Here is a 14,714-nt window from a genome sequence, read left to right as displayed (position 1 = left end):
AAATCGCTCCCCCCGCCGCCCCGCCCCCCCGGCGCGCCGCCGTGACCTCAGCGCGACAGCCCCGCCGCGCCGCCATGATGGGGAGGTCCGGGGCGCCCCCCCGCGCCACCCCGGTGGGGGGGCAGCCAGCAGGCGCGCCGCCATTTTGGGAGTGGCCAGAAGGGTGACCCTTAAAGGGCCCGCGCGACCTGAGAGTCCAGGGAGAGGCTCTGTTACCATGACAACACTCTTGTCCTCCTGTCCCTAATGGCTCTTCATCACCCCACTGGTTCTTCCAATGCTAGGCCCGCTAATAGCACCAGAAGAGTGGGAGGGGGCAGAGAAGTTCCCCCATGGGTCATTCACAGGTCATTGAGGATTCCACATGGCCAATCCGTAGCCTTCAGACCCTTGCTACCTTCCAACCACAAGCTCGTTTCCTCCTTCCCCATTACCTACCCTGGACTTCAGTACTTTCATGCCCCTAGAGCTGGCCTAGGTCCCCAGTGCAAAGCCCCCCTTTCCACCCAACCCCCAAGATCACAGTTGCCAAGGCGACCCCATAATGTACACAATGCTACTTCTCCCACCCATCACCCATCCACATATCCAAACTACCCATTCATCTCTCCACCCATTCACCCACACACCCAGCAACTCATTTACCAATCCAGTCGATTAACCACCTAGCCGTCCACCTCTCCCACCACCTATCCATCCATCCATTCATCTATCCACCCATCCATCCACTCACTCAATCAATGACCATCCACCTCCCATCTACCTACTCATCCATCCACTACCAATCTAAATACCTACTTATCCATACAACCAAGCAAACATCCACCCATCTCTGCACATAATCCTTTCATTCAGTCACCCAAAAGTGAAGTCACTTAGTTGTGTCCGACTCTTTGTGACACCATGGACTGTAGCCTACCACGCTCCTCTGTCCATGGGATTTTCCAGGCAAGAGTATTGGAGTGGGTTGCCATTTCCTTCTCCAGAGGCTCTTCCCAACCCAGGGAATGAACCCGGGTCTTCCGAATTGTAAGCAGACAGTTTACCATTTGAGCCACCAGGGAAGATAGTCACCCAAACACCTATCCATCAATTGCATGTTTGTCTTCTCCACTAGAGTGTAAGCTCCATGAGTACAAGAGTATGTTTGTGGAGTTCATTATTGTTTCCCCACTGCCCAGCCTGAGAGTCTCAGGAGACCTCAACAAATGTACATGCAGTACATATAACTGCTTGCTCATTTAATTCAAATATTTATTTCCTACTATGAACCAGGCCTTTTCCAGACAGACATACCCATCCCAGCTAACCACCTACTCAACTACTCACCTACCAGGGCAAACATCCAGCAAATGCTAACCTATTCATCTGCCTATTGTCCTATCCACCCTAATCCTCACCCATTTACCCACTCATGATTCAAGTGCCCATTCATTTTTTTCAACCACCACACACAGAGCTTAACTTTCTACATATCTACCCACTCCTTTCATCTGTCTCCCAGACCCACGCCCTCACTGAATCAAGGAGCCAATGTTGGAATTGGAGTGTTATGAAGATGCTCTCATCCGAGACCTGGAAATTAGTGGAGATGAGATCTGGGCTTTACTGAGAATCAACTGCTACCCCTAACAATGACCGATACCTTTTATCAAACATTTTAAACTCTAGGTCTTTTACTGTATAAGGAACTTTAAATCAATTTTACAAATGAGGAGATCAAGGCTCTGAGAAAAGTGAGGGACTAACGTCACAGAGCTCATGAGAATCTCCCTGCATCGCCCCACTCCCCTGAGACCTGCAATTTAGGGGAGAGTTTGAGAGAGCTGGATTGAGGGGATGGAGTTTGCTTTCTGATTGGCAAAATTCAGGGGCAAAAAAACCATCGATTTTTACTGAAATCAAGATTTTACTGGGGAACCTAATAGTGCCAGACTGTTTGGTACCTACAGCTCCACTCCCTACTGTAGGCCACGGGGGTTTGAGGCAGGGGGTGGACAGGCCCCTTAGACGGCTTTCTCTCTGCTCCCAAAGCACATCGGGCCGAGTGGGCAACTCAAGTGGTGTCTCCGTTGATGCAGGGAGCTTTGAGGGGCACGGGCTGGCTCTGGGACTCCGATGTCCTGGGAAGAAGCTGCAGGTTCTGGATGGTATCCTTCAGCTGGGCCTGAGTACTCTCTATCTCAGCTAGTCGGCACTCCTGGGGAGGCAGCGGCAGTAGACTCAGAGCCGGGTGAGGGTTGCATCCCAACTCGCGTTTCCTCACCCAGCCTAAATCTGTCCCAGGGCTAGGGCATGGGTCTCACCAGACTTTTCAGCCTGTGGCCCTCATTGGTTGAACGATCGCGCCCTGGATCCAACTTCGCGGTCCTGTAGGAATTACGGGTGAAAGGAAAGAGTCAGAGGCTGAGAGACTCCCCTAGAGCTCCTGGTTGGAGTCAGGGACTCTGGCGCGGAGCTTGAGATGGAGGTGGGGTTTATCCAGCCTGGGGGTGGGGCCTAGATACATTTCAAGAAGGGACTGCGGAATTAGAACCTGGACTGGCTGCGATGAAAGGACCAATCAACCAGTCCTGCGTGAGGTCGTGAGCAGGATAGGGGCGGGCCCAGACTAAGAGATAGCGGGTCTGTCCCAACTTGTTTGGAAGGAGCTGACTGAGGGACTGCTCGAGAGGGCCTCCCAGAGACTTGGGGTGGATGGAGGTGACCAAGAAGCGGGTCTTAGATGTGTAGGGGCGGGTCTTACAGAGGGGGCGTGGCCGTGCCAGGCGTGATTTGGGTGGATTTACTGGGAGGCGGGGCCTGAGCCGATTTCTCTTTAGCAAGGCCGCCTGGGGCGGAGCTAGTAGAGAGGGCGGGGCTTACCCTTCTCGGAGCCTGGAATCCAGGAGCTGAAGCTGGGTCCGAAGCTGCTCCTGCTGCTCGCTCAAGGACCGGATGTGGGTGCTGAGTGACTCCACGAGGCCGGACAGCATCTTCAGATCCTGACGCAGGGCAGCCACCTCGCACTGAAGCTCCGCCAGCTGTGGGGAGGGAGCAACTGTAACCTGAGCCACTGTCCTGCCCCTTCTCCCCACGGACACTGACTGACCTCCCTGTTCCGTTTGCTCTTCCTCCTAACCGCCCTATGGGGTAATGACGCTCTAATTGTACAGAAGAGGAAAACTGAGGCTCAGAGAGGGTTGGGTTAGGTCTGAATCACAGACCACAGCAAGCTCGGTGTTTGAACCGAGACCTGCCTATCTTTCAGTCTTTTTCCAATCCTGTTTCCCCACTCTATGCGCAGACCTGAGCTGTACACCTCACCTTGCCCACGGGTCGGTGGGTGCCCAGCGCCTGGTCTTTGTCTCTTGGCTGGTCCATCTGGCGCTGCCAGGGCACCGACGGCTTCCGAGGCAGCGATGCTGAGGCTCCAGTCCAGGGCCGGCCGCGGGGCGCGGGTCCCGCGTGTAGGGAGCCTTTGGGTCGCGGCCGCGGTCCGGCAGACGGGCGGCGGCGAGCGGGGCGGCCAGCCGGGACACTCTGAGTGCGCTTTACCGGCCGAGGCAGCCGAGGGGGCTGTTCCTCCTCCAGCCGCGGCCGGGCCCAACTACCTGCGCCGTGAACGCTGCGCAGGGACTGACTCTTGGAGATGAGAGGGGTGTGCTTGGGGAGGTCGCGGGGGGCCAGAAAGCCAGGCTTCTCCCCTGCAGAGATGCTGGGGGTGGGATGGGGAGCTCAGACTTCCACCGGTTTCTGAGCTGACCCCACCTCTACCTTCCACCAGAAATAACTCCACCCCTGATCTTTTACTTCTCTGCAAGCCCTGTGACTGAAGGGATCCCATTTTGACTTCTGATCCTGTCCTGGACTTCCGATAATACTGTCCCTTCTATGACCTCAATCTAATCTTTGATTCCTCTCTAGCCTTGTCCCGGAGCTCTGACACAGTGTTACCCTTGACTTGAGCCTCTGTGTAATCTCTACTTCCAATCTGCCGGAGCTTGTCTGCATGCTAAATCACTTCAGTCCTGCCTGACTCTTTGCAGTCCTAAGGACTGTAGCCCACCAGGCTCCTCTGTCCATGGGATTCTCCAGTCAAGAATACCGGAGTGGGTTCTCATGACCTCCTTCAGAGAATCTTCCCAACCCAGGGGTCAAACCTGCATCTCTTACATCTCCTGAATTGGCAAGCAGGTTCTTTACCACTAGCACCACCTGGGAAGCCCCCTGGAGCTTGACCTGTGCTCAAAACTCTACCCTCTTCCTTCCCAATCTGACTCCCTCTTGTCCCCAACCTCTGACCTTCAACTGAACCTGTCTCTGCCTTCTGAAAGAACACGATCCCTGACTTCTGACCCCCAAAATGACTCTGCCCATAAACTTTGACCCCATCTCCCCCTGGGCCTGACCTGAGATCTGCCCCTCATTGCTGAAAGTGACAATGTCACTTTCTCTGACCCTAGACATTTCTCTGACCCTCTCTCTGCAATGCCTAATCCCCACCTCAGAGTCCAATCTGACCTGATGCCCCCCCTCTCTGATGGCACTGTGAGCCTCTCCCTGACCCCCAAGATGACCCTGTCTCTAGCCTCTGACCTCCATCCTACAATGTCTCTGATGATGAACATGACCCTGTCTCTGATCCCTGACATGATCCTGTCTTCACCTCTGACCCTGTGCATGCCTTTGGCCCTTCCCCCACTCCCACCCATCAGAACTGGATCAGGTCAGACTTGAGGCAAGTAGATACCTGGAATGGCCCTGGGTGCGGGGTGCTGGGAGACACATTGGCACAGTCACAGGTACAGGTCGGCCCTCTTCGATGGCATGCAGGATAGTGGGCAGCGGTTCCAGGTTGTCCCGGGTGGCCTGGTAAAGCATGCAGGGAGGATGCTGAGCAAACTCTCCAGGACCAGAGACCCCTACTCTCTTGCCTCCCTACCTCATGTTCTGGGCTCTGTGCTCAGGCCACACCTGGTCAAGTTCAGCAAAGATAGTACAGAGCTGGGCATGCAGGACTGCCAGCTGGAGGGCCAGGTCACTGCTGCCCTGATAACCACTGGGTGCTGTGTCTGCATCCACCGTGGCCACCTGGTCCAGGAAATGTTGCATGGCAGGTCCATGATCCTCCAGAAAGGTGTTCATGAAGCTCATGTAGGCTTCCTTCTCACCAAACCTGCATCAGAGCCCAAGTGGGTGGGTCAGGTCCAGCATCTGCCACCCCCACCGCCCCAGTGTGGCTACCCAGCCTCCCAGCACCTACGGAGCACGGTTGGCAAGGTTCTGGATGACCTTGGCAATCAGTGTGAGGGTGCGGGCTGGGCCAGGTGCCGGGTGCTCTAGTGCTAGGCCGAAGAGGCTGGGTGACAGAATGGCAGGACACAGGAGCCGCAGAAAGAGAGAGGCACATACGAGTCGGGGCCCCAGTGCCTCAGAGCCACGTGCTTTGCATGCTTCTCGCCAGCCTGAGAACACAGTGCCCAGCTCTGCTGGGAACCAGCTGGGAGAGAAGAGGCAATAGTCAGAGGGGAAAGATATGAGCATAAGGTTCATGGATGATAGAAATCCTAAGGTTGGGGTCAATAGATGCCTGCATGCTAAGTTCCAGGATAGAAGACGTTGGGGATAATGATGGTTGGGGTTATAGGTCTCCTTGGGGTCAGGGCTTGTTGGTGGTATACTCATTGTGGTGACTTCTGGAGTCAGAAATCTTAGATTTGGGGGTATAGGTTCACAGGAGGACAGAAGTCATGAGCTTCATGTCCAGCTATAACTGGATATGAAACTGGGGTGCCAGACAGAGTACATAATATGAAGTAGTATAAGATTGGGTCACAGAGTCATCTAGATTCAGAAATCATGAGATTGATGTCCTAGGTGACATGGGATTAGGCACACAGGTTAACCTAGGGTCAGAGGTCAAGGAATTGGAAGCCTAGGAATTCTAGTTACATGGGATTTGGGATTCAGGGTTACTTAAAGTCAGGGATCATGGGATTGGGAGTATGGCATTACTGGAATCAGAGACCATAGGATTGAGTGAAAGTGAAAGCATTAGTTGCTGAATCCTGTCTGACTCTGCAACCCCATGGACTGAAGCCTGCCAGGCTCCTCTGTCCATTGAATTCTCCTGGCAAGAATACTAGAGTGGGGTTGCCATTCCCTTCTCCAGGGGATCTTCCCAAACCAGGGATCAAACCCAGGTCTTCTGCATTACAGGCAGATTCTTTACTATCTGAGCTACCAGAGAAGCCCCAGTAGGATTGAGACCCTATGTTAACTGGGGTCAGGAGGCATGGAATTAGGGTATGGGGTCACCTGTAGTCTAGAAGACAAAGAATCAGGTCCTATGTTACTTGGGGTTAAGTAGCATGACATTGGAATGAGTTGCCAGATTTAGCAAATAAAACTTTAGGAAAAACAGTTAAAGTTGAATTTCAGATTTTAAAAAATTGAATACTTCTTTTAAGTATAAAAAGGTATGTCACAAATATGGTATCTCATTTAACTGGGCATCCTATATTTTATCTGGAAACCTTAATTTGGAGTCAGAGCTAGCATAGTGACTGAGAGCACTGACACTCACTTGTAGCAGTGGTGCCCTGACACTCACTTGTAGGAGTGGATGATGTTCTCAAAGACCTCCTTGCAGCTGTTTCGCAGTCTGCTCTGGTGCTGGGGCAGATCTGAGGCTGGGCATTTACTGGGGTCCACCTCACAGTCCTCGGTGGAGGCACAGAGACGCCGCACGACCTGTCCTGCAGTCCAGCACAACCAGAGTGGGCCTGGACCATGACCACAACCCACAGCACCCAGCCTCCAGTTCCATCTCCAACCTACTTCGGAGGCACCTAAAATCTTGGGGAACCTCCAGTTCGCTCTAGAATCCCAGCATCCCCAGGGCATCACCCACTACCAGAATCCAAGTTTACCCAAGGGTTCTCAGATTTCTCCTGGGTTGCCCTAGCGGGCTCAACTAAGCTTCTGACCCCTGCCCCACTCTGCTCACCCAGCGTCTCTTGGAGGTAATCCTGTGCCACCAGCTTCATGTACTCATCGATGGCCTTGGTGGCCAATGTGTTTTCCCGGAACAGCAGTGCCTCACGGCCTCCACTGCGTGCCAGCTCTGCGGTGCCCAGGTCTGTCACCAAGGCCTAGGCATAGTGGGGTTACATTGAGCTGGGCGCGGACTGAGTCGTGAGAATCCCTGCTCTTGGCGGGTCCCTCACCTTTGGGGCACAGGCCCTGCCCCTCGCAGCTGCTGCCCAGGCCCATTGGCCTCGCTGCTGGGGTTCTTAACTAAACGGGAACCTCCGCATCAAAGCAGAAACTTGGGTCTCACGGTGCAGAAGCTCAGTTCAGACCCCACCCCTCACGGTGCCCCGCCCCTCGAAAGTACCACTCTGGTGCTGGTCCCCGCCAACTCCCCCCTTGGAGCACACGATCGGTCAGCCCCTGGTCACCCGGGTTCGTCCCGCCGCGGCGCCGCACCTGAGCCCGGCCGGTTGCCCGCAGCACGCGCACCATGGCGGCGGCCAGCTCTTCCTTGGCTTGAGCGGACAGGGCGAGTTCGAGAGCCCCGCAGAGGCGCGCGTAGTGGAACGTGAGGAACTCCGCCAGCTCCTTGTAGCGCTCCGACGGCAGCACTCTCAGGCGCCGCGCCCGGATTCGTGCCCGCAGCGCCGCGCCGGCTGGCGCCCCGAGCAACGGGAACCAACGCTCCAGACCCGCGGCGGGCGCCCGGGGGATGCCCAGCTCTTCCAGCGCCAAGGCCACCCGGCCCAGTACCGCGTCCCCGGGGCCCGCTCCGCGTAGTCGCAGGGACAGACGACGCGCTGGCGGCAGCGCCTCAAAATGGAAGCGTTCTGCCCAGAAGAGCTGGCCCGGGCCGGCCCTCGGAGTCGTGCGCGCCAGCAGCGCTCCGTCCAACCACAACTCCGTGCGCACTCCTGGCGCCGCCGCCGCCGCCCGGGGCAGCCCCTTCACTTCGTGCACCCACACGCTCAGCCACGTCTCTTCCCGCTCCACGTTGTCCTGCGGACCAAAGCAGAGACAGGAGCGTGGCTTCGGTGCTCCACATGGCGCACCAGAGGTGAGGCGCGGGACGCGTGCTCCCAGGGGGTTCGCTGGACCTCTGGGGGAAGACAGCGGGACTATGGGGATCCTACGATGATCCTCTAGCTTTTCTGGGTCCTCCCGGAAAGATCCGGGGTCCAGGGAATGGAGGAGTAACCGCGGGGTGGAAACTTGGCGACTCCCTGGGGTGCAAATAGGGCTTGGACTGAATACAATCCGAGCTGTGGAAGGGGCTGGTAATTCATGGAATAGGCGGAGGATCTCGGAGTGGTTGCAAAAGTGTAGGAAGGCAGATGTGTCCAAGGGGCAAAGTTTTGGCACGAGTGGAATTTGGGTTGGGTGGAAGGGGCGGGGCCCGGGCTGTGGGCGGGGCCTCCAAGTCCGAGCTTACGCACTACCGACCTGACTAGGCTGGAAGTGGCGACGAAGGTCCTCGATCCAGCGGTCTCTCTCGGCAGCTGAGCGACAGGAGAAGCAGCGACTCCCGCCCGCCCATGTTACCTGTTGAGGAGGGGGAGTCGAAGAGTGCGGTTGAGGCCAAAGGTTGAGCCAAAAGGTTGCGAGGTGGAGAGTTGCCTTTACTTACCTGGAAGCAGTGGGGCTCCTCCAGCAGGCTGGGGTGCAGTGGCCAGACCCGCACGTCCCGCTCGGCTCCGAGGTCCAGTTCGGAAATCGTGGCCAGCGATTCCCGGGAGCCCAGAGCACTGGGGGGCCTGGCGAAGGCGCACGTGAGCAAGCTGTCATTCCTACTCACTCCCTTGACCTCCACAACCTGCCCCCTACAGCCCAAAGGGTGGAAGGAAGCCAGAGGGAACTTGAACCTAAGTTGGACGTGAATCCATCCTTTGACACTGAATTCCTCACTGTCTGTGTACTCCAGTCACACTGGCCTTCTTTTTGTCACTTCATTTGTCCTCTTGACCTTTGCACTTGCTGTTCCTTCTGCCTGGAATGCTTTTCCTGTCCTTTTTGGCCTGATTAACTTCCATCTAGACTGACGTGACTTAGCAGCAGCAGCAGCAGCCTTCAGATCTCCCCGGAGGGAGGGAATGGCAAACCACTCTAGTATTCTTGCAAGGAAAATCCCACTGACAGAGGAGCCTGGTGGGCTACAGTCCGTGGCATTGCAAAGAGTCAGACATGACCACACACACACACACACACACATCCTTCACGTCTCAGATCAAGTGTCCCTTTCTGAGACACTCACTCCCAAACCAAGGTGTTGACTCGGCTGCTATTTTGGAGTTACTGTGTCACACTCTGCCCCCACCCTTCAGTGGAGGGCTGACTCCATGCTAAGGGTCTTTCAGTGGCGCCAGCATTGCCCAACAAGGGGCAGGACACAGAGGCCCACAGGGTATATTTGGTGAAGATCAGAATTATCGGCAGGAGGAATGGAGGGGCAGTGTTGAATCCCAGCTCCTCTAGCTCCTCAGAGACCCTTACCCATCTCGGGAAGCACTGGCTCCTAGCTCTGACTTGGCCTTTTTCTTCTCTTTCAACCGCTTCAGCAGCCCCTGTGGGGAGGGGGACATCAGCTGGGCAGAACCCTATGTTCCCTCCTCATGTCCTTTCCTCGACCCACCCAGGATGTCCTGGAATATCTATTGATCTTGGGGGAAATCACAAGTTCAGACTACGTTTGCAGGAATATTAAAGGCAATCAACAGCTGCCATTTCTAAAGCACCTGACATAGTGCTTTCCTTCACTGTCTATAGACTTTTCATAAACAGCCCCAAGAAGGAGCTTCTCTCACCAGCTTCATTTGACAGATGGGGACACTATGGCCCAGAGAGGGTCAGTGACCTGGTCAAGATTGCCCAGGAGGATTTCCCTAGTGGTTCAGTGGGTAAGAATCCGTCTGCCATTGCAGGGGACACGGCTTCCGTCTCTGGTATGGGAAGATTCCACATGCTGTGGAGCAGCTAAGCCTGAGCATTGTATCACTGAGGCCAAGCTCTAGAGCCCACGATCTGCAACTACGGAGCCCAACTGGTGATTACTAAAGCCCATGTGCCTAAAGCTCATGCTCCACAATAAGGGAAATCACTGCTATCAGAAGCCTACACACCTCCAGGAAGAGTAGCCCCTGCTCGCAGCAACTACAGAAAGCCCATGAGCAGTAACAAAGACCCAGCACAGCCAAGAATAAAAACAAATAAATTGAAAAAAATTTTTTTTAAATCCCAGGAAATTAATGAAAAAAGATCACCCAGGAAAAGTCTGCCCTTTCACCTCTGAGGGTCTGAAATCTTTCCCCTCCCCTCCACCCACCACTTACACGAACATTGTGGATCTGGTGGGGGCCAGCAGCCTCTGGATCTGTCTTTCCAGGGGTCCGATCTGTGGGTGGTCAGGGGTAGAAGATTGTGGGGGTGGGTGGGATCACCTTGGATTCTGCCCCACTTTAACAGGTTCCCAAATGCCCCAGCTCTCCCTGTCTCTCAAGCTTACCTGGATCCTTGAGATTCCCTGAGGCCACGTGGATGCTGCTCTCAGAGCTAGCGCTCCCCATCCGGGGCTGGCGAGGACCCTGTCCCCCAGCAGGAGTGGATGGTCAGAAAGGGGAGAAAGACAGACAGAAGGAGAGGCAAACACCTTTCTGTTATACCCCTCATGCTCCCTTACTGCTGTTCTTGCTCCCTTCCTTTCTTCCCCTTTCCTTGCCTGTGTGGCCCCTCTTACCTCATCTTCATTCCCAAGCAACACCAGCTTCCCATCAAGTAGTGTGAAGGCTTCGATGTTCCAGACGGGCACGTCGGGGGTGGGAGCCTCTGGGATCTGTGTGGCCAGGGGCTCCAGCTCCGGCTCAGGCTCTGGGTAGAGGAGGCGGTGCTGGGGGCCTGGGAGTCCCTTCTTCTCCCTCAGGACAACCTTTCCACTCACCAAGGCTCATCAAGGCTTCCCTCCTAAGTGCCTCCTCTTCCCAACCCACCCAGCAGTCATATCAGGTGGGGACAAGCCTCTACCCCTCTCTGGGCCTTGTCTCCAGTAGCCCTGGGTAGTAATGGGGAGTGGATGCAGCCCCACAGACTATGTGCCCGGTACTGTACTTACTACTCCGCATTCCTTCTCTCATTTAATCCTCCAAAAGCCATTCAAAGGGCTATTATAACCCCCATTTTACCAAGGCTGCTGCCATTTGCTGCTTAATCACTAAGTCGTGTCCGACTTTTTGTGACCCTGTGGACTGTAGCCCGCCAGGCTCCTCTGTCCATGGAATTCTCCAGGCAAGAATACTGCAGTGGGTTACTGTGCCCTCCTCCAGGGTATCTCCCTGACCAAGGGACTGAACTCAGGTCTCCTGCATTGCAGGCAGATTCTTTACCACTGAGCTACTTAGGGAAACCCCTTAACCACTGGACCACCAAGGAATGCCCTGCAGTGGATCTTGAACAGCAGATTTGATTTGACAGAGATTGAGGAGATGGTAGCATGAACACAGTGAGCAGGGTTTCTCAGCTGGCTCAGGGGTAAAGAACCTGCCTGCCAATGTAGGGGATGCAAGAGACGGAGTTTCAATCCCTGGGTTGAGAAGATGCCCTGGAGTAGGAAATGGCAACCTGCTCCAGTATTCTTGCTGGAAAATCCCATGGACAGAGGAGCCTGGTGAGTTACAGTCCACAGGATAACAGAGATTCGGAGATGACTGACCAACTGAGAGCACACACACACACACACAGCTTGAGGAAAGGCTGGGATTTGGCACGTGGCCTGGTCCAGAGAAATAAAGGGAGGCATGAGGAGGGCTTGGAGGGCTTAAAGGCTGGAGGGGAAGGTTAAGGAAGAGATTGGCAAAGCCTTGGGTGTCAGTTAGAGGAGATGGGGATTCATCTTGAAGGTATTAAGGAGCCATGGGAGGTGTTTGAGTAGGGGAAGAATGGGGGGCAGGGGCTTGTCAGAGAGCTCTCACTGGATGCTATGGAGTGGGCAATACCTGATACCCTGGAGGGGGCTGAAGGGATACCCCTGCAAAATGGGGATATGAGTGATGAGAATTAAATGAGCTTTCAGAAATGGGAGGACAGCATCAACCCTCCCAGAGGACCCATCTGTCCTACTGTTTTACCACCAGGGGAATAAGCGATAACTCCATTTGCTAATGATCACATAAAATGTGCTGAGTCCCAGGCATTCCTGAGCTCCAACCCTCATGGTACCCTTTGCAATTCTAGGTCTCTCTGTGTGACACTTAGCCCCATCTGTCATCTCCTCATTTACTTGTTTACTGCCTGTCACACTCACTGCACCATGAACTCCATGAGGTAGGCAGGCACTTTCCTCTGTTTTGTTCCTGCTGTGTCCTCAGTGTCTAAGTCAGGGCAGGCCTAGGACATAGTAAATGCTCACAGACCTCTGTTTGAATGACCAAATGAATGAATGATATACGCTTCAGGATAGGAGTCATGATTCCATTTTAACCAGTGGAGAAACTGAAGCTCAAGGAAGAGGAGATACTAAGACATTGAGGCTGGAGGGCAGGAGAGTAGGAGACAGCAGAAATGGGTATCCAGGCAGGAGAGAAGACGCCTGGGCCACTGAATATGAGGAGAGACCTACCAGGGCCAAGAGCCATTTGGCATCTGGACAGTGCTGCCCCATCAGTCTGTTCCCTGCCCCTTCCCCTGGATGGACCCCCAGCTCATAGGTTCCTAGTCACTCCCACCATGCCCAGGCCCCTGGGGTGAGGGGGAAAGAGGGAAGAGGGCAGCCAGCCGGGCCCCCAGCCACTTCCTGTTGGGCTTTTGCACTCCCCACAACTTCCTGTGTCTGTAAGGCTGATGCTCCGGAGGCAGACAAAACCTCCCTGCATCCGGGCCTCCCAGCCCTGGGTGGGGGAGCCATGTACCTGGGTTTTCTGGCTCCGGCTCTGAATCCAGCGGTGGGCTCTTGTTTTTCCCCCAGAGGCTCTTGGATATTTTCAGGCGGCTCGTGCGTGACTCCTTGGGGGGTGCAGAGAGGACGCGACGAAACAGCGAGCGCGGGGCCGGCTGGCTGCTGGCCGTGGTCTCCTGGTGGCTCTGTGCCCTCCCCCATCCTGCAAGGCGGCCCCAGCGGAACCCCCCAGCCCCCTTCTCCGCACCACCCCCTGAGTGCCAGCGGTAGGAGGTTAAAGGAGATGGGGCTACAGGCTGGGTTTGGGAGGCCCGGCTTGGTGAAGGTGGGTCCATGGCAGAGATTCTCCTGGGGGAATGAGAGGGTGATAATTCTGTCCAGTGTCTGCCCACCAGACAGGGTTGTGCTGTCTTCGTTTCCGCCCCCTCCTCACCCTCAGCTCTGCCCCCAGGGAACCCCCTTTGGGGGCCACATGCACTCCCTTTCTTACCTTGATTTCCTGACCAGCCTCAGAATCAGCAGCCGTCTGCACCCTGCCCGGCTTCCTCCGGCTGAACGCAACTCCACGTGACCCTGTCTGTCCCACCCCACCCCACAGCCAGGCTGGGAGGGCACAACAGGGGGCAGGATGCTAGAGGAGAGGAGGTGACAGAGCAGGACCCAGAATCTCTCAGTGACCAGGAGGCAGCCTATGCCCCTCTTTGAGCCTCAGTTGCCTTCTCTGCAAAATGGGTACATGCAGATCAAATGCTGGAACTCTCATCCACTGCTGGTCAGAGGGTAGACCGACTCATCCAAGCTGGAAACCTGGTGTGATCTTTGAATATTGACCATATACCTCTTCTCTGACTCAGGAGTTCCACATATTGGGTGTATATGCTAGGTAAACACCCAACACACATGCCCACCAGCCCTATTCATAATGTGTGTGTGTGCTCTCAGTTGCTCAGTCATGTTCTACTCTTTGTCTTACTCTTTGCAAGCCCATGGACTATAGCCCACCAGGCTCCTCTGTCCATGGGATTTCCCAGGCAAGAATACTGTATCGAGTTGCCATTTCCTACCCCAGGGGATCTTCCCCACCCCGGGATCAAATCTAGGTCTCCTGTGTTGCCTGTATTAGCAGGTGGAGTCTTTACCACCGAGCCACCAGAGAAGCCCTTATAAAGATTGCATGCTTGCGGGCTAAATCGCTTCAGTTGTGTCCAACTCTGCAACGCTATGGACTTTAGCCTGCCAGGCTCCTCTGTCCATGGAATTCTCCAGGCAAGAATACTGGAGTGGGTTGCCATACCCTCCTGCAGAGGATCTCCCCCACCCAGGAATCAAACCCGTGTTTCCTGCGTTTCCTTCACTGGCAGGCAGATTCTTTACCACTGTGTCACCTGATACCCCAAACTGAAAACAACCAACATGTGCATATACAGTAAAATGGATAAATTGTGGTCTCTTCACATAGTGAAATATTATGTAACAATAAGAATAATCTAACTCAGATGAATCACAAACAGTGCTGAACAAAAAAATACAAACAATGAAGATTAAACACTATGTATTTCCATTTATATGAAGTTCCAAAGCAGGCAAAACATGTGTAACAATTCAGGAGACGGGTTTCCCTTTGGAGGGGCTGGAGACCGGGGAGGAGCACTAGGGAGCCTTTGGGGAGCCGATCACTTTTTTTAAATGAAGTGAACTTCACGTAGTATAAATATAACCTCTTTTATTTCTTGAGCTGAATGTTGGTTACATGGGTGTGTTCTGCTGTGAAAATTCATTAACCACACATTTGGGTGCTCTTTCTTGCATCTCTGTT

At 54.6% G+C, this 14,714-nt stretch overlaps 1 protein-coding gene across 3 annotated transcripts; it reads right to left on the bottom strand.

The window, feature by feature from the left end:
• Nucleotides 1-1,658: 1,658 nt before the first annotated feature.
• Nucleotides 1,659-13,485, bottom strand: RASAL3 (RAS protein activator like 3). 3 transcript variants are annotated; one of them, NM_001102236.2, is made up of 18 exons: nucleotides 13,389-13,447; nucleotides 12,912-13,246; nucleotides 10,748-10,878; nucleotides 10,517-10,595; nucleotides 10,344-10,405; nucleotides 9,508-9,578; nucleotides 8,645-8,771; nucleotides 8,461-8,559; nucleotides 7,474-8,016; nucleotides 6,992-7,136; nucleotides 6,596-6,740; nucleotides 5,246-5,482; nucleotides 4,957-5,158; nucleotides 4,733-4,851; nucleotides 3,307-3,697; nucleotides 2,866-3,023; nucleotides 2,307-2,370; nucleotides 1,659-2,200 (listed from the first exon to the last, which is right to left on the bottom strand). In NM_001102236.2, the coding sequence occupies exons 2-18, from the start codon at nucleotides 13,231-13,233 to the stop codon at nucleotides 2,057-2,059; spliced, it is 3,039 nt and encodes a 1,012-aa protein (NP_001095706.1). In that variant the 5' UTR covers nucleotides 13,234-13,246; nucleotides 13,389-13,447; the 3' UTR covers nucleotides 1,659-2,056. The 3 variants fall into 3 exon arrangements, with proteins under 3 accessions (NP_001095706.1, XP_010804886.1, XP_059744319.1); XM_010806584.4 differs by lacking the exon at nucleotides 5,246-5,482 and having other exon boundaries at nucleotides 13,389-13,485; XM_059888336.1 differs by lacking the exons at nucleotides 1,659-2,200; nucleotides 2,307-2,370; nucleotides 2,866-3,023; nucleotides 3,307-3,697; nucleotides 4,733-4,851 and having other exon boundaries at nucleotides 5,068-5,158; nucleotides 5,275-5,482; nucleotides 13,389-13,485.
• Between the last annotated feature and the right edge of the window lie 1,229 nt (nucleotides 13,486-14,714).

This window comes from Bos taurus, chromosome 7 (genome assembly GCF_002263795.3).
Source record: "Bos taurus isolate L1 Dominette 01449 registration number 42190680 breed Hereford chromosome 7, ARS-UCD2.0, whole genome shotgun sequence".
Lineage (NCBI taxonomy): Eukaryota > Metazoa > Chordata > Mammalia > Artiodactyla > Bovidae > Bos > Bos taurus.
This window is presented reverse-complemented; position numbering and strand designations above follow the sequence as displayed.

Coding starts and splice junctions, on each gene's coding strand:
- RASAL3 (NM_001102236.2), bottom strand. CDS start 13,233: ATGGACCCACCTTCACCAAGCCGGGCCTCCCAAACCCAGCCTGTAGCC. Junction 10,879..12,911: donor GCCGGAGCCAGAAAACCCAG/GTACATGGCTCC, acceptor TCCTCTACCCAG/AGCCTGAGCCGGAGCTGGAG. Junction 8,017..8,460: donor GCCACTTCCAGCCTAGTCAG/GTCGGTAGTGCG, acceptor TTTGGTCCGCAG/GACAACGTGGAGCGGGAAGA.